This window comes from Bactrocera dorsalis, chromosome 2 (assembly GCF_023373825.1).
Source record: "Bactrocera dorsalis isolate Fly_Bdor chromosome 2, ASM2337382v1, whole genome shotgun sequence".
NCBI classification, from domain to species: Eukaryota; Metazoa; Arthropoda; class Insecta; order Diptera; family Tephritidae; genus Bactrocera; species Bactrocera dorsalis.
The window spans coordinates 86,966,063-86,986,203 of NC_064304.1; the positions used below are offsets into that span (position 1 = coordinate 86,966,063).

General features: G+C 32.1%; 1 protein-coding gene across 8 annotated transcripts; it reads left to right on the forward strand.

The window, feature by feature from the left end:
• Window positions 1–1,367: 1,367 nt before the first annotated feature.
• Window positions 1,368–19,978, forward strand: Frpd4 (FERM and PDZ domain-containing protein 4). 8 transcript variants are annotated; one of them, XM_011201001.4, is made up of 14 exons: window positions 1,368–1,510; window positions 10,514–10,579; window positions 10,637–10,815; window positions 10,879–11,029; window positions 11,624–11,740; window positions 11,812–11,992; window positions 12,052–12,303; window positions 12,460–12,576; window positions 12,666–12,797; window positions 12,863–13,122; window positions 13,196–13,340; window positions 13,496–13,645; window positions 14,403–14,580; window positions 14,633–19,978. In XM_011201001.4, exons 1-14 carry the CDS (start codon window positions 1,383–1,385, stop codon window positions 17,509–17,511), a joined length of 4,935 nt encoding a protein of 1,644 aa, XP_011199303.3. In that variant the 5' UTR covers window positions 1,368–1,382; the 3' UTR covers window positions 17,512–19,978. The 8 variants fall into 8 exon arrangements, with proteins under 8 accessions (XP_011199303.3, XP_011199301.3, XP_019844835.2 ...); XM_011200999.4 differs by having other exon boundaries at window positions 10,637–11,029; XM_019989277.3 differs by having other exon boundaries at window positions 1,465–1,510; window positions 10,497–10,579; window positions 10,637–11,029.
• The last annotated feature ends 163 nt before the right edge of the window (window positions 19,979–20,141 follow it).

The following is a 20,141-nucleotide window of genomic DNA, read 5'->3' on the forward strand; positions in this document are numbered from 1 at the left end:
GATCCGCCCCTGGTTATTAGTAAAACACGCTCTATCGTTTACAGTGAGCTTACTCATCTACTAGCCGATGTAAGCGATAAAAAGTAAACTGGAAGTTCGAAAATTTTTGTAATAGGTACATACAAGTATATAGGGCTAATGGAAGTATTGACCCGATTTAATGGATTAACAAACAGTCTTACTGTTATCCGAAAAGGATTTGCTCCGAATTTCAATGAAACATCTCACAGATAGAGCAATATTTTCAATCAAATGCTAAGGACTGGGATCAACATATTCGGTATCTGGGGACTTGAACAGTTGTATTCCGATTTTGACATTTTTTAGTCATACTTTAAGCACACTATTCGGGCAAAGTTTTATACCGATACATTCATTGATTTAAATACTGGAAAGTGAAAGAATCAGATGGAATTTTAAATTGTATTATATAGGAAGTAGGCGTGGATGTAGTCCGATCTCGCTCATTGAAACATAAAAATGTCAAGATAATATTACATACCAAATTAGGTCGATAAAGATTGAGTATGTTCTGAGAAAAGCGTCACTTAATAATGGGCGCTATTACGTCCATCGTATTGGTTTGACTCTGACTTCTATAAAGCTCTCTCGTACCATGATATATAAAATTTAATGTCTTTGGTAAATTTATTTATTGATTTATCGCACGTTTAGTAGTTTTTATCAGTCACGTTTTATGGGAAGCGGGCGTGATTATCATCCGATTTAATCCATTTTACAGTGTCGGTAGGGGTGCTTAAGGGATTTGACCGATTTGGTTATATTTAGTTTAGGAGATATGTATGTATGTATGTAAATAAAATATCTTAAAGGGCGAGGCCACGCCCATTTTCTCACAATTTTTAACCCTCAGATGCCCCTTGCTATTGCAATCTCCTGTATCATATTACAATTTTATATCTTAATTTAACGCTTAGTTATGGCACTTTATAGGTTTTTGTTTTATGTCGTTTTTTGATAAAAACAACCGTTAGGTGAACAAAACTATTTAGTGGTAAATGTATACAAGTTTTCAGACTAGAATTCAATATACGGATAATACCAGTATTAATAGATAGAACTAAGGCCCAGAACCTTGTTATTACAAAAACTCGTATTATGCAAATTCAATATTTCTTTATTTTAACAAACAGTTTTGTAAATAACGAAATATATAGTAAGTTGGTTGATTGGTTATAAGTTTACTAGTTTTCCTTCGTTAGAGAAGATCACAACCTTAAAAACACGAACATATTTAAAAGCTTAAATTTAGAGCTTTATTATATAATATAACAAGAGACATTAATGAATAAAAAAGCTCTTGCGATGTACATACATACATATATATATTAGTATATAGGAACTCATTCATTCTTTGGAGCATGTCCACAAAACCAAACACGGCGCTGAATACTTGCAAGCGTGTTGGAACCATAAACAGTTTATACGCGAGAGTGATTTCGTGCGGACATGAATCTCGACAGTCAGCGGATAATTTAGAAGAACTTAAGTAAATACACAATTTTATAAAAAATAAAAATAAAACGTATTCATTTGGGTGTGGGTATGTGTATGCGTATGAGTTTTTGAATTCGTTTGTACAGCACATACGACGTGTCCACTAAATATGGAATCTTGACGCGCCTTTGCCTCCCTCAATTCATCGAAGACAAAATATCGGTTTAAAATTGCAAAAAAAAAATATACATATTTCATACCATACATGAGAAGTATGTATGTATAAATGACCACAACTTACAAAAATGTCTATGTAACCATGTCAGTTGGGGCAACCTTTAAATGAACTGTGCAAGTGGAAATAAACGAGAAAATCATTATTAATTGTTTATTCTTAATATTTGTGTATGCAATTTGATTAAAAGCCATTGCTATGAAAAAAGTGCGACAACAACTAAACTTACATACATACACAGATATGTGTGTATGTGATCTGGCAGCGTGGGATGTCAGCGTCGTCTTATTGATGCCGTATTTAGTTTACTGATGTTGTTTTAAGATGTAATATTGAATACGATAATAATATAAAAGTTTGGTGCTGTTGAATACAAACTGTTGTGATATTAATGTTACTGACAAATTTCCATATGACGGAAAACGCCCAAGTTATTTACATGTACATACACATGTATATATGTACATATAATTTTGTATAGTGGTTGACAACAATTAATGGAACAGTAAATCCTCCTACAGTGCTTATTTAGATTAATGTACTGCATAATGGTTATGATTGACTTGAATATGAATGAAACCGTTCATATGTATCCACTTTATTGTTATTGTTGTAGCGGAAAAAATACTATGAACATCGTATACTCGAAAATAAGGTTTTAAGTGGTCAGAATTTAATTGCAAAGTGTTACTGCAATGAAGACAGTAAACCATAAATAACGCAAAAAAGTACATTATTATGAGTAGTTTAATATCTACGCGCATTGTAATATTCAATAGTAATGAAATTTCGTCATGACTACGTATAACCAATTATTAGATACAAATAGATACTGTGTTTTATGAACGATGAATTCTATATGTATTTTAAATTGTGTTTCTAAATACATATGTACGTATATTTAATATTTTATATACAAGACCACATATTTAAAAAATGCTCAAATTATTTTTTCTTCTTTTCCTTTTACCCACTCTTCTTTATATCGCATTTTGTCTGTGGGTGTGAATTGCTCGATACTGTTTATATATACTTATATACATACATATATATGTATATATGTACATATATGTTTATAAATGTGCGCCTGAGCTGCATACTTAGTACATATGCGTGAACTAGATTATGCTTTTCATCGCACATTCATATACTTATGTACTTACAAATGTTTTGTATTTACGAATTAAAGTAAAACGGATACAAACTAAGAGTAACACAAAAATCATGAACCAAGAATAACTAAATTAAAGAGTGCGGTATTGCCTGCAAAACTACCTTATTTTTCAATGTGGTTTTTATATGTATATGCATACATTCAAATACAAAATTATTAAGATTTTATATGTATATACGTCATGTATGTATGTGTATTTATACAGAATTGATTACTATATACATACATGGTTTGAAAAGTCCTTGGTTTTGGACAACAAATTTATCTTAGAATATTAATATTAGCTACCGTCAAAATTTCATAATTTTTCATCCAATTATAGGTTTCAAAAAGACGCTATCTTAGCAAAGAAAGCAGATGGTTTCACATAATAAACGTTTGTAGGTTTGATCCCATGTAAAAGTAATATTTGAGAGCAACAAGTTGCACAATTTTTTCAAGAAAATTTTTAAGTGTTTCTTGAAAATTTTATACAATATCTTATGAATGTGGTGCTTTAACAAACAATTCGTTTAAAAAAAAGAGATTTTCACTGTATGGTTGCATAAAATTCACAAAAACATAAGTGTTTTTGTATGAACCAATTTTATTTAGTGTGAAAGCTGTCATCCCACCCAAAGATTTTGGTAATTTGTAACATTAACAATTCTTTATACATATTTACATATTGTGCAAGTGGCTTTTTATTTCAAGCAAACTACCGAGTTTGGACAACAAAAGTATTTGTGTGTGAACCATCATTAAGGCACATATACTCAGGTATATTTATACTTAGTTATCTAAACAAAGTATGTATTAGATGTGTAAAATACTGCAGCTATTCTAACATCTGTTTTAACTGAGAAAGCTTATGTTAAGTTTCATATTGTATGTATTTTGAGCGAATATTTATTTGGATACACTCTCAATATGTTGCACAGATTAGTAGTTTTTTCCTGATTGGTTGTTTCTAACACCACTGATAAAAATAGTTTTATTGTACCTATCAGACGAGGTATCAACTTGCTTTGCAACAGCTCATTCCGAAGAGCATAAATAAGCAAGTTTGACATAACCACCTCTACTACTCTGACTACCATAAGATTATGTTAGTCTTAAGCGAGTTGCGATTGCTCAAAATTAAAAAATAAAATATTCAAATATAATTTAGTTAGAAAAAAAGTGTTTAACTTAATTTCCCATCAACACTATATGTTCAATTTTTCTCATGAAGAATTCTATTATTAGCATTTTAGCTTAATATGTTATTGAGAAATAACTCAATTTACGCAAAGATATTTTTAATAAATTTTTCTTACCACTCATTTAATATTCAGATCAAAAGCCCCAAGGGGCATGCATACATATGTATGTACCTACATATGTATGTGCATATTTTGCACAACTCCTTACTAATTTGGTACTTTATGGTTACCTAGAGAATATAGACTAAGACTATCAACACAAAATTTTTTATAAAATTCGCTTTCCAAAACCATCATGACTACCATCTTGAGCTTCCGTAGTGCGATAGCGAATGTGCGACGTTGAAAATGTTCTCTCCAAATTGGTCCTAGATATCTTCAAAACTCTTCTTTTGAGAGTGGAAACCGTTTTGAAAAACACCATTTTGAAAAAAACACGTTTAAAGATTGGATTCGCTATGTTCTCCACCCTATTCCCTTTCTACTAGTAACACTGTAGCGACCGTAATAATTTGAATTTCGATTTCAAAATTTGAGAGAATGGTTATTAAAGTGAACACTACCCGATAATGCAACAAAAAAAAAATTATTTCTCGAAAATTTCACACTGACACGATCTCTTAAGTCTAGATATCTCTACGTTTGATTTTCATTAAAACCTTCTGCATAATATTTCGGAAAGGTAGGGTTCTCACTGAACCCTTTGTATGTGCGAAAAAGGTTCGCAGAACCCAAACCGTGACCGGAAAAATAAATTTTATTGCCAGCAAGCCGATAATTGAGCAAATTGTATTTCTTATAATCTTCATAAAAACAGTAGCGCATCAATACTTTCATGAATAAATTCGTTATCTGGTTATTTGAAAACCTCGAATTTTGCGAAAATAAGTTGCAGAGCTGGGTAATTGTTTTGAATGCATTTTGATTTCAAAACGAGTATGGTATATTCCATTTTAGCATTACTTCAATGCTATCAACTTTTTATAACTGTGGCGGTAAACCAAAATTCCAAATTGAAAGCTGTAATTATGGATATGGTATTGCTATTATGGTATAGTACTATTAACAGAAAACTGTGTTGCCCAAGATTGGTTGAACCGACATAGCATGTTTACTACTATGACAACATAATTGAATCTTTAAGTGCAAACTTTTTCAAACAGTGAAATTTTTAACAAAAACTCAAATATGAAAAACGAGGTATGGCTAATAGGCTGTTCTGCACCTAAGGTATATTTATCATTAAACATTTTTAATATAGAAATCTGACTTTTCTTATCAGCTTAAACCATGTAAGACCAATTTTGTTTCGTGCAGAAATTTTTTCCCACACTCGAGTTTAGTTAGTTATAAAAAATAATTGAAAATACATGTACAATACATTTGTATGTACGTTCAATTTTTCGAATAAATCTAATTAAATTATCTTGACTTTGATATTGATCGGGCCATTTGTTCCCGAATAATTACTAAAGCAAATTTGTAAAACGTAGTTTTGGGTAAAACACGTTTAAAGATAAACTGAAGGAGTTTAATGAACTGAGCGGCTATACTTTAAAAAGGTTGCAACTCAAGAACAGTTTGATACACTACTTCAAATATAAACATTATATGCTAATTTTAAATATAGAAGGTGTGTTAAAAAATTACGGTCATTTTAAAATTAAAATTTCGAAGGTTTTGTGAGTACAATTGAATTCAAAAGTAGAACTCACAGATTGACCGATATGTACGCTAAAAAATTTTCCATATACACATATTTTGTGCCTGGTTCCTTGAAATATTAAAGTCCGATTTCTATATTAATATTATTTCTATTCAAAGTCATAAGATTAAACAACTTGATGATAGTATTTGCGCAAAGTTTTAATCTGATAGCTTCATTTATGTTTGATTTGTATACCGTAGAGTGGAAAATTAAGACAAAATTTAAAAGTTCGTTATAAGGAAAGTAGGTGTCATCGCCATTCGATTTCGCCAATTTCACAGTCTACGATGGGTAACTTCATACACCAAATTCGGTTGAAGTTAGTCAAGTTGTTCCTGAGATATGGGATTTTACCTAAAAGTGGACGGAGTCACGCCCATTGTCCGATTCTTATACCATTATAAAGCCTTTTACTACCATCTTGGTTGTGAAATTTAAAGCTGGAAGCGCATTTATTAAGTGAGTTACCGCACTTTTAGTAGTGTTCAACAAAACCTTTATATGGGGAGTTGAAATGGTTATATTATAATTTTACCCATTTTCAAAGCGGTGCTAAAAATTTTCTTTCAACAAGTTTGATTTGGAAGATATTAACATGAAACTATTTAGGGCGGGGCAAAGATAGCCGGTATGGCTTTCTATTAATGTTTGAAAGCTTAGAAGTTAGGATAACAGAAATATTCCGCTTAGCAAATATGATTACCAAGTCTGAACACGTTGCGTCTGTATGCGCATGACACTCCAAAAATAACGTCTATTCGTCCCAAAAATATTATGTATACATATTTGAACACTTTCTTTTTTTTATAACATACATTCATAGTGTAACTAATTACATATGTATATTTTGGCTATATACAAATATGCACAGTTGAGTAAGTAAACTCCTTACATTTAACTTGTAATTTTCGAATAGATCTAAACATATAAAATACAATTTTTATCAGTATGAAAAGTATATTAATTAGTAAACAATATATTATTGCATTCAACAAAGGAACATAATTAAAACACGAGTAAGGAAAAGCTAAGTTCGGGCGTAACCGAACCATTCATACTCTTGTAACTTGTCTGGATAAAAGCCGAGGAAATACTTTCTTTTGTTGGTTATATGGGGACTAAGGCAAGTTTTAGTTTTAATTTCTAATCCCAACATCTAGATTAAAAAATGAAAAAATAATTTTACAAAATACTTTAATCGAAAGCTTAAAAAGTGTTATAACTAGATGCCAATGACGTTATCGAAATAGAACTTTGCGGATAAAGCGTATTTAAGGTGTGATATCTTATTATCTTATATTATAGGGCATAGACTCACTTAGTTTTATTACTTTTCCTTCAATTGCGATCTCCTGTACTCAATTTTAGTTTTGTAAATTGATGTAGAGCTTGATTATAGCATTATATATTTTTTTATTAACGGCATATGGGCTTGACGATCATCCGATTCTGACCATCTACCAAAACGACCACTTATAGTACTATCAACAAACGCGAGTACAAAATTTCGTTAATACTATATATCTTAATTTTAACTCATACAATCACCCGGAGAAGAACTCGTCTCGTCATCATGACCACTTATAGCTATATATGTACATATACATATATATATATATATATTAAATAACTATATCTTTCTCGATTCGATTTACAGTACGTTTAAAAAATAACGTTTTCCGTTTTGAAAGTGAGTATTAGAAAAATGTTGTAATTATAGAAAAAATATTAATTTGTTATAGCTCGCGTTTATTCAATACTTTATGCCAAATAAATTTTCCTTTGTTGACGTTAAGTGCTTTCTTGATATTTTGGTTTTCATTAAATCTCAAACATTTTCTTCGGTGACTGTGATGGCCAATCTAAAGTAACAATATGCTCTGCAATATGCAATCTGTTTCTGTCTTTCGGATCATTGTCTTTTTGTATTATCCAATCATAGTTACATACTTTTGCCGTAAAGCATTTCAGTTCACATCAGTAAACCCTTTTTATAAAATTTTATCATTTTAATGGAGATGAGGTTCTCTATGAAACCCCTCAAAACCCTAAATTAATGAGCACAGAAGCATCCAAAAACATGAACCTTTTAAGGGGTGACTTTTTTGATTAATGTTTGTCTCTTTTTTAGTCTAACACGTCCCAAGGGGTTAAGGAATACCTACAAAAGTTGACTCATCTCTAAAAATTATATTGATCCATATCGTCACCTGAAATGCAAAATAACGTATCATCAAAAAAATCGAAATTGAGTGTCTTATTGATTACGCTTCACTACTTCAAATTATATACATAATATTGCATATGTTCAACATTTTCTGGTTCTACGGTCATATATAAACCAGTCTTAACCAATATTAATATTTTGTTTCACTCAGGTTCGATTTTATTTCGTGTTTCATTCATGCGACTGTAAATTTCTGAAAATGTTGTTACGTTATTTTGCATTTCAGGTGACGATATTTTTGTGCACCCAATGCAAGCTTTTTTCTTTTTGATAGTAGGGGTTTGATTACAGTATTTGTTGCATTTGATGCCAGATCTTTGAAGTCTGTCCCGTATTTCTTTAAGGATGTTTCTTTAGAAAGGCTGCTTCAAAGCGTTTCGCAGCAGGGAAAAACGTTATCTTTGGAAATGCACTATGGGTATTACAAAGAACTGTTAAGTGCACAAAACTATTATACTCGGTATCAACGTGTTGCGAGAATATAAAAATAAGTTATAAAATTTGCTGATTGTATGGATTTGTTTGATTTTGTTTCCCAAATAAACTAACAAGCTTGTGACAATAAAATACAAATATCTGGCTGCAAGAATTTGCCAGCCCCCTAATAATACATATGGTGTGAATCGCTTCTGTAATTGTTTATTCGAACTAATTACTAGAAAATAGTCAATCAATTGACATTAAACCGTTTATAATGTTTTGTTGTCAATTCTTATTACCACTGTATTGTAAGTTGTATTCAGTGTACAGTATTTCTTTTAGAGAATTAAGGCCAACTGGTAAAGTATATTTGTAAATACTTATTTTGGTGGTAAATTGAAGTTTTCATTCCATTATACTTTCAGTTTACATTTACAAACTTACTCACTTGGCGTGTATGCATGCAAGCCATCAAACTACATTAAAAAATCAGCGAACATATTTATATATGTATGTATATTTAGCAAAATGTTAGTCGTTAACACTTAACGCGGTCAATTTGAGTTTTTCAAGCGTTTTGTTCCATGTCAAAAATCATCTTAATATTTTAGTAGTTTCTTTAAAACTTCAAGCTACATATGTATGTATACAGTAGGTATATTATTAACTAAAGTACTTCTTCTTCTTCTTTACTGGCGTAGACACCGCTTACGCCATTATAGCCGAGTCAACAACAGCGCGCCAGTCGTACTTACCCAATAAATATTTAGCTGAGCTATATTTACATTGAAGTACCCCAACAGCGTTAATTTAAGTTGGACATTCACCTTATTTATAAATGTTTTATAATTTTCCTCTAAAATAGTTACTTTCCAAACCTAGTATAAATAGTAGATTATTTTTTTTGTTTTTCCATTTTCTCATTTTCAATTAAGAAAAGGTTAGAAATTATAACTGTAACAAGTAAGGATGGACTTAGTTCGGGTGTAATCGAACATTTTATACTCTTGCAACTTGCAGGGATAAAAGCCGGCTAAATACTTTGAGGTGTTGGCAAATTAAAAAATGTAGCGAAAGGGTTCAACTGGTTCTACGAAATCAGTATCATATTAATGTATTTTAAAGGTTATAGACTCCGTTAGTTTATTTTCCGTTTTATTACTATATATTACTTCCCGTCAGCGGAAATTATACGAAAATCATTGAGGACAGAAAAAGAGTTGATTACATAAATTTTTGACATTGTCCAAATATACGTAAGGACTTATTTTCAAGCAATTTCATGATTATATACATATGTATAAACATATATGTATGTGGAGTAAAGTCTGCCGGTTGTTTCAAAATCCAGAGTATCAGTTATATGGGAGCTAAGGCAAGTTATTTTTGCCCGATTTTATACTCTTTACTGTTATGAGTAAAACAAGCTCTCACAATTTCATTAAACTAACTGGCACACTGGTCGATATATGTAAGTATGTGGTATAAATTCAACAAGATGTTCGAATTACCCTATATTAGGTATATGGGGATAAGGGAAATATTTATCCGATTTTGGAACATAGGTAGACTATTATCAGGAAAGGATTTTTTCTAAATTTCAATTATACATTCCGTCAATTATAGGTCTGGGGTTCACATATTCGGTACTTATGGGCTTGAACAGTTTTGTCGATTTTGACAAATTGTGTTATATCCATGATAATAGTCCAATTTCACCCATTTTTGCACTGTAAGATAAGAATTTCAGTAAAATATCACGTACCGAATTTGGTTAAAATCAGTCGAGGAGGTCCCGAGATATGTGCGCGGTGCTACGCACATCTTCCTCTTTCGACACCGGCTCCTATAAAGCCCTCTCATACCATCGCGGGGGTGTGGGTATGACGATATCTAAATTTTCGCTCAAGTTACAGCTTGCGAACAGACAGTTACCCGGATTTCAACTATTATATTCTGTAGCAACAAGCGTCAAATGAAGAGTATATGTGAACCAACGAACTGAGTCTACATTATTCTGCTTCTTAAAAATTATGCTTATTAACTATTTTATAAATTAAAAATAAGTATTATACTTAATTATCTGTAAGGTATTTACGTTTTTTAGAATCTCAACCTATTATATTGCAAATAAAGAAGAATTCGGAATACATTTGGCAATTATTGGAATCAAGTATCTTTAGAATACATACGCATGTATTTTACATGTTAAATTATTACTTCCCGATAGCTACGAATGCTCTTCGATGATGTTACTGCCTTCGGGGCGATCAAACAGTGATAGAACCACATCTCCTCAATTGGTAGTCAAAAGCACAAATAAATTGGAAAATGTACAAACAACGGCTTCAATAATATCAAAAAATAATGGACCTGTGTCCACAGTGGGCACTAATTCTCTATCACCTGGTAATCAGAGTGAAAACGGAATCTGTTGTAGCGCTCATTCCATACTTACCTCAAAATTTCCAGCTTTGATTGGTACTACGACAGAAGACTATGCTGTACTGAGTAATACAGAAAGTTGGAAAGAAATTGGTCAACAGTTACAAGCACTACAAGAAACTCTGAAGGATGAGTGGACTGTTCATATGGGTAAAGACGGCCGGCTATATTATTGCAAGTAAGTAAGTAGGTGTGGTGTGCACCTTTATACGAGTAATATTATATATAAACGAATTATGATAGTTAGCACAATATTAAATATACAAACATATGCACTCGCTTTTAGAAGTAATGCATTAAATGACAGTGCACATATTATGAAAAGCAATTCACGAGAACATATCAGTTATCAAGTTACCAGTTTTAGGGGTAATAGTTTTAAAATAGACGACTTACAATATCCAGACTGCATTGATTTCATCAACAGACACGTATTTTTCATAAATATATGTAACTAAGGAACAATATCTTGTTGTAGGAGGCAAAAAGGGAAGTTATCCTAAACTTGTTCATTAATTTGCAATTAATCATAGTGGTTGTACCACTGCCATTAATAGTATATGCAAATTATTATTAGTTATGCTAATATGCACTAACTAATTTTATGAATGGGTGCACACGGATGAACTCATTTGGAGCAAAATGGATTGCTGCAGATATGATCATGATATCCAGTTGTTCACTTCATTAGCCTCGAATTTTTTTTACAAACCATTTACAATTGTTCACATCGTAGGAAAAAATTAATTAAACCATATCTTTTTCTTGTCAGCCATGTTGCTAAAATATCCAGTTGGTTGCCATCTAGCGAAGACTGGTGTAAATATGAAGAATTGCCTTATGGTTGGGAAAGGGCAATAGATTCAAAGGCAAGATCATATTACATAAAGTAAGAGTCGATATATAAATTACACATTATTATTGCCAATATACATATACATTTTTTCCTATTTTATGCAGTCACATAAATAAAACAACAACATATGAGGCACCTGAAAATATACAATGTGATGGCAATTCACCCGAACCAAGAATGGTTACTCTTCAGCGCAGCCCCACCCTAGGCTTCGGTTTCGTTGCTGGCAGTGAAAGACCAGTTATAGTACGTTTCGTTACAGATGGTGGACCCAGTATGAATAAAGTAACGCATTTAATGTTATTTTTAAGAGTAATGAATTAAAGTATATATATTTAATTAAGCTTCAACCTGGTGACCAGATTCTCGCTGTAAACGGAGAAGATGTAAAAGAGGCTCCTCGTGATCATGTTATTCAATTGGTACGAGCTTGTGAAAACGAAGTAACAATAATGGTGTGTCAACCAACGCATATCTTTGCACCCGGTCGTAAATCTACACTCCTCTCAGCGGGTAAACGAGCGAAATTACGGACGCGACCTAGTCGGGTTCGCTTTGCTGAAAGTGTTTGCGTAAATGGATCACCGTTATTTCCGGTAAGAAAGCAATAATACTAATGTGTAATGACGTACATATAGATAAGATTTTCCTGAAACTTTTCCAAATTTTGTTCCCATTTTTTCTATTATTTACAATGAGATTATTATGGTTTTTAGAAATTTATAAAACGATTCATTTGGATTATTTAACAGGCATCGGCATTTTCATTGGGAGACATTTGTGTGCCGCCGATGGCAAATGTGCTCAAAGTATTCCTTGAAAATGGGCAAACAAAGTCGTTCAAATACGATTCCTCCACCAGTGTGCAGGTAATATTTATTATGTTATAACTATAGTAATGTTATGCAGAATAATGATAGCATGTGTGAAAAAATTAATCGAAATCGTTTATTGAAAGGATGTGGTGCGTTCACTTCTAGACAAGTTGTGTCTTTCTACAGGGGAAATTTTTAGCCTCGTATTGGAGCATGTGAAAAGTTTAAAACGGAATAAGCTCACATTACTAGATCCTGAGGAATCTTTGGCGAGAGTAATTTTTTTCTTTCTCGTTAATTCCCTTGTAAAGTAAATTAATTATCTTATACAACATTGCAGATCGCTGCGCGGCCTGGTGCTCATAAACTGCGCTGTTTATTTCGTGTGACTTTCGTACCGAAATCCGCTGGCGATTTGGCTCAGAAAGATTTGAATGCTTTAGATTATTTATATTTGCAATGCTGTAATGATGTGACACAAGAACGTTTTGCACCCGAACTCCAGCCAGAGGTAGCTTTAAGACTAGCAGCATTACATATGCATCAACATGCATTGGCCAATAACATTTCACCAACAAAATTAACAGTTAAAGCTGTTGAGTAAGTTACAAATGAGAATATTTGTATATGTTTTTAAAATACGAACGAATTTAAATATTGTATTTAATTATAGGAGAGAATTTGGCTTAGAAAGATTTGTACCGATATCTTTATTTGAGGGAATGAAACGAAAGGAACTTAGACGATTGATATCACACTTTCTAAAATTAAATGCAGAAATGACTGGTTCATCTGCTAAAGTTTTGACACAGTTACAGGTGAAAAATAATTTTACAACCATCCCTCTATCAATTTTTAATATGCATATATACATACATTAAATTTAAAAGTACGAGTACATCAAATAAATTATCTATATACTGCTTAACATTTATATTAATATACTATACATTTATAAACTATACATTTTTAGGCAAAATTACACTATTTGGATATCATCTCAACTTTACCCAGTTATGGCGCTAAATGTTTCAGTACAAACCAAAGGGAAGGTGTTGAACGCGTTTTACTTATTAGCCCACGCTATGGCTTGAGTCAAATACCAAGTGTAAGAAATTCGGTGGTAGGTATTTGAGGATCATTTCTTTACTTTAAATTTGCTTCAATATCTTTGGTACTCAAAGTTGTCTATTGCTAAGTCAGTTAAATTAATCAATAGCCGTTTCAGTAAAGGGAGGTGCGGGTGGAGGCAATTTTAATTATTGTAATATATATTTATATTTTATTATTAATATTTATTAGTATACAAAAATACTTAACATGACGTTTCATTATTCCTGTTTTTGTTTAAATGCTATATTCCTGATTTCATATTTTAATTCCATTGGCAATGTATTATACAATCTAACACCATTGTGGCTTAGCACAATTCGTATTAACGTGAGCCTTATTTTTTCACTTTACATGCTTGTTATTATTACTTTTAGAGTTATCAAACTATTAATAGTTTTGGCTAAAAACATATTTTTTCTAATTGGAGAAAATTGGAAAGGTCGATTTCCAGTGACCGTTTTGGGGATATTGATACAGGAATTAATCGAAAAAAATTTGTTATATATTGCCACTCCAAACCTTCTTGTATAATTGAAAACGGACTTGTCAAACCACCAACATGAATTTATTGCTATAGGCAATAAACATGGTTTAACAATTTCTATTTTACTTTTTAATTCTCAATGGGCCAGAATATCATATTTTCTAAATACCATATATTAAATGTATGCATACTTTTGCTAAGGGATGAATTTTTGTATTTATTACATACATATATTATTAAACGAACTTTAGCAATGGTCAGATTAATATTGTATTTTTCACAGCCTCAGCCTATATCAGCTATTGAAGACTTTAGTCATGTCGCCGTCAAACGGGAAGATGACGTGTCTTGCAGTGTAACTATTTATATGCAAGGAGGCAAATCAGTAAAATTTTCTATGGAGGATCGTGATGCATGTGAATTCTCACTAGTTTTATCCGGTTATCATTCCTTATTAACAGGTAAGATTTCCTTAAATACCAATTTATTTTATAAAATATATTTATTTATTAGGAAAAATACTTCCTGTGGAACGAGAACGAGATCAACACCATGATGACAATGCACCATCTTATTTAACCCAACACACCGTCATACCAGCTGCTTGGAGTTATTTATTGCCTTTTCACGATCGAACTCACGGCATAACATTCCTATTATTGCCTCCCTATCATCCACAGAAAGACAAAACTATATCAATTGAAAGCAAAAATGAAAAGAATTATATTTTAAGTGGATCCGAAAAGAATTGTATGGATTTGAATTCTTCAAATAAGGCACATAGTAACCACAACCCTAAGATTATACCACTTGTTAACAACGGTTCTACAGGTCTAGATATTCACAGTGTTATGGCCACGGAATTATTGGAGGAAGCAAAGGATTCCGGTATAAGCGACAGTAGCGGTGGTGATCGATTAATTACTATGGAAACAAATGCTTTTATAGAGGCTAAAAATGTTGAAGTACTACGACGTGTTCACGAAATGCAAAAAATGGTAGAAAACTCCGAACAGTATTTAAATGAGCAGGGTGAGATGGTTCCTGAGTCTGATGAGCTTTCGTATGATACTAATATCCAATTTAATAGTACTTTAAATATATGGCCGATTGAATCCATAAATAAGGAACAAAATCTAAATAAAACAGGCAATTCGATGGAGTTCGATAGTGACTGCGATAGTATGAATAGCAGCAAAATATCCTCAACGGAGGATACCCCTCAACCAGGAGCTCTTAAGCATAGTGATTCCTTAGTTCTTTTGGCAGAATCTATAAATCAAGATTTAAATGGTATAACACAGAGTTTGAATTCAATCGGAAGGAAACCGTCAGAACTGTCGATTGCCATTTCAAATATTAGTACGACGTGTAGTCCGCGGCCAGATAGGAAATTTAACAACATCGGACAAATACTGACCAATCTTCAAACGAGTGCAGATTTTTCTCAAAGTGAAAGCGATTCTGAATCAGTTAATTCTCCAACGAGCTCCCCTGTAGCTCGCCGACCACTACTCCTATGTTCTAATGACAGAAGAAATAGCCATAAACAGAATTTGGCTTATCGAAGCAGCTTTGGTCTGCATAGTCCCGATGGCAATAATTTTGCTTCAGATAATAAGGACTATAATTTAAAAGAATACTTGAAACAACTAAAAGAAATAAGCAATGTTCATGATGGAAGTCAGGATACCGATGTAGCTGCAAAAAAACTTTCTGAAATTTATGGTTTTGAAATTCATGGTGACACATTTATTGCAACTGATACTGATTTAATTGATTTGCGCTCTATACCACCTCCACGCACTCCTGACGAATTAGATGCAATATCCTTATTGAATGCTGCTCCACAAGGTTTCGGTGATGGGTCGAAGAATATTTTAAATACTAACGCTGAAAGTGATCTGGATACATTCCTAGCAAACATAATTGTGGCACCGCCAACACAAAGAACAACTCCAGCAAAAGAACTTACGCCAGAAGAAATAATGTCATTTATAATTCCTCCACCACCTGATCCAGAAGATAATAAAAATAAATTGAAGGAACAAACAGAAAATCTATACAGCAATTCGATTTCTGAAAATTTGCTTCCAAACCGAAATCAATTAAACAAGTTAAGTAGATGTGAAGGGGAGCATGTGATCGAGTACTCCACAGTCGAACGCAAGGGAAAGTTCTCTTGCTGTCCAAAATCTTTAAAAGGTAATGCTGAAAATATTTCAGAATCAAACAAAATTGGTCTTGAGGTGCCACCACGTTTACAATCCATAGACAAACCAACACCTCCAGAGCGACCTCCTAAAAGTCTAGAGTTGATTCAACGTTATTCTCCAAAGAGGCCACCAAGCACAGCTGCTGGCTTTCAAAACTACAATGAAAAGGCTAAAAAACAAGAACAAAAAGCCCACGAAGAGCGACCACCATTGTTACCACCAAGAATTAAAAATTTCAACCGTTGTGAAGAAAATTCTTCCACTCCATCGGTGAGTGAAGCCCCACAAAAACCACCTTTGCCGCCAATAACCAACCGTTCCACTCAACGAAATATATCAGTAAATGTGAACGATTTAAGCAGTGAAAATTTTTCACATGTTCCACCATTGGTGCCTTCATGCGTTTTCCCGGTATCTCATCCTAACCCCATCTCTAATTACTCCTGCAACATACAACATGAAAAACACCCTATTACTGCTACATCGAATGAGAATCATCTATTGAAAAATTATTACCCCCAGACTTATATTAAGAACTCAACAAACGATAAATTTCTTCCTATCTCTTCATTCAGTTCTCCCCAAATGTCACAAAAAATTGAAAGTCCTGGTTCAGTGTCCATACCTCTAAAATCAGTTATATCACAAAAATTTGGGGAAAAGTATATTATAAAGAATGGGCATGTTATTGACAGCGAAGCACTGTTGACCAAAACCGACATAGCAATGGCAGGACTCTTGGTGAAACTTGATCAGGTAGCCGCCAAGTGTTCAGCAGCGCAACTCGCAGGCGGGGGTTCTAATATTGACGAGGATAAATTTCAGCGTGCTCGGAATGAACTGACTGAACAAACATTGATGCTAGTGACTGCGTCTAAATTTTTAGTAGTAGCAATGTCGGATATGACTTTATCGACTCTGCCAGAGCATCTCACTTCCTGTCTCACAGCGATTCGGCGTATTACTGAACTCACACAAGATATGACTCTCCATACATCGTCACCATTACAAACTCGTAACATTGTGCTTAAAGTTCATGATGTGGGATCCAGTTTCAGGGAATTAGTAGGAGTGCAAATTGGCCCATTGGGTGCTGGACAACTTGCGCTACAAGCTGAATGTTTAGCCAATGTGTTAGCAACTTTACTTCGAAGTTTACGGGTATTCTCGCCATGAACATATGCATACATATCTCGAGAATGTGTTTGTTGTGTAAATATGCTACTTTCTTGTGAAATAATTTATGCATATATGAAATATTTAGACTCAATGTAACCAAATATTATAAAATATGTAATATTAAGCATGTCAAAGATATACACTTAATCGCAGTTCATGATAATATACATATTGGTAAATACAATTAATTTACTAAGAGAGTCAAATTCCTTTTCACAAGCAATGTCTTTCAGAAATAAGTAATACATTGTGATCTAATGAAATAATATTCATATACATACATACATATATAATAATACATACGGTATATGCATGTATCAATTTACAAAAGTTGCAAGTATTAAAAAATTCGTATAACTTATACATATCTATAATATTTATATAACCGGATTTACTAAATTCAAACGATATCTGCATGCATGTCAACTACATTTAAATGTATTAAATTAGGTATGTATATACATATGCATATACCATTATACTTTAATTTTTTTTTTAATATTCATGATTTTAAATTACATTATGCGTCTACAGTACGTCATAATTTTTGGAATTACATAAATGATATTCTCGTATCGTCTGATAAGGATTAAAGCAGTTACGCTCAAAATTTTAAGCAAACGACTTCTATTAAGGAAGGGGTGTACGTTCACTCTCTACCAACGTTTCCCGATAAATGCATGTTATTTTAAATAATAACTTTACATATTAATATCATTAAATCCCTTTATTAATGGAAAATGAATACTGGCTTAGGCTTTTGAGATATTTTCATACGTAGTTCCATGGTTTTCGAGTACTAAATTGTTTTAAATTAATTGAAATAAAATTGTTGCGAGAATCTTTGAATTTTAGAGATGTCTTCCATAAAGTTAATATGAACTAATACAAAATCTAAAAGTTGATTTGTATGTGACTTCCAAATATTATTGCTACCAATATTCGTCATCAGTATACTTGTAAATCTATGGTACATATGTATGTATGTACTATTACATATCAATACAGTGAAATACCGCATAACCGTTTACCCACCGTCGCACTGTTTTTGTTCGGCTAAGAGAGCAGTCCGTATATGGGAGCATAAGCGAGTATTTAAAATATGTTCTTAGAGTCAGAACGTGTAACTCAAATCTATGTATTTCTATTGAACTAATCAATGAGAGACAATGTCAGCCAGGAGTCAATGTATGACAGTTACCCCATTAGACGGCGCCAGCATAAGATAATTTGTTCGCTGTGATCGTTTTACGTATTGTTCTTAAAAAAAACTATCAAAACACCAAACATTGATTAGAATTTAAAAGAGCGGGAACTAAAAATTGTACACAATTTTCTTGGAAAGTTCTCATGTCCGGTTGTAGGAATTGGTTGTGTTTGCAAATATTAATGAGAAAAGAATTTCACTGTATACCATTTTGAATTTTGCGAATATACATTTTTATTCTCCAAAGCTTAAAAAATGTGTTTTCTCAATTCTTATCATACCAAAGAATTTTATGAAAGATTTTTACTGCTTCGGTCAATCAGTAGTACAAACTTTAATGGGTTTATAACTTAAGCGCACATTCCACCAAAATTAAAAGGCAAATACTTCAGAATTCATATGTGGGTGTATTCGTTTGTATTGTAAATATATACATACGTATCTACATCCTTGTGCTTTATTTGTAATTCTACATTAATGTGTATAAAAACATTATACCATAAGCAATTATATGGATATTTCAATCGCATAAGGTTTAATACAGCAGATTCTAGCTAAAATATTCATGACCAAACAATAATCAAAAAAAAAAAAATAACTTGTGATATCTAATTTTTGTGAATTTATTAGAATTTGTGATCTAAATTCATAATAATTAAGAGTTTAAACGGTTGAGCGTACGTTGGATTTATCCTTAAGTAAGACCATATTATGTACATGCATACCTACAAACGTATTTACCTATAAGTATATGTATGTGACATACTAATAAATTATATATGTAAACGAAAACATATAAAATAAGATAGCTTTTTTTAATATAAGTTTGTTGATTCGTTTTAGATAATACCTAAAAAGATTAGTTTTTAATGAGAAATTATAGCTGCAGAATTAAACTATTAAAAATATTACCCATACATATGGATTGTTAATTAAACTATTATTGTACTCCCTATTATGATTAAACTATTTCGTGCGAGCTTATTAACGATATTGTGGGAATGAGTTGGCGTTAAACGCAATTCAAATAAATAATTTTACACACCAACATATAATATGGTGTTGTATTTACTATATATAATAATAAACTAAACAACTGTATTTAAAATGCATACATATTTATTGTCATATGAATGTACAGATATAAAGCAGGAGATCTAAAACACATAAACTCATAAGATATTGCAGAACGTATGTACATCAATTCACATGTGGTAAGAAGACTTTAAAAACAATAAAAATTTATACACGTTACAAGTATCGGAAATCAAGAAATGTATATTGACGGGTAAGTAAAAAAAAAAATAATTAGCAAGTGATGCTGAAATTTCTTTCAAATATACATACATATAATATGTATATAATTTTATTTTATAATATTCAGTCATAATATGAGTACCCATTAAGTTTTTGAAATTGT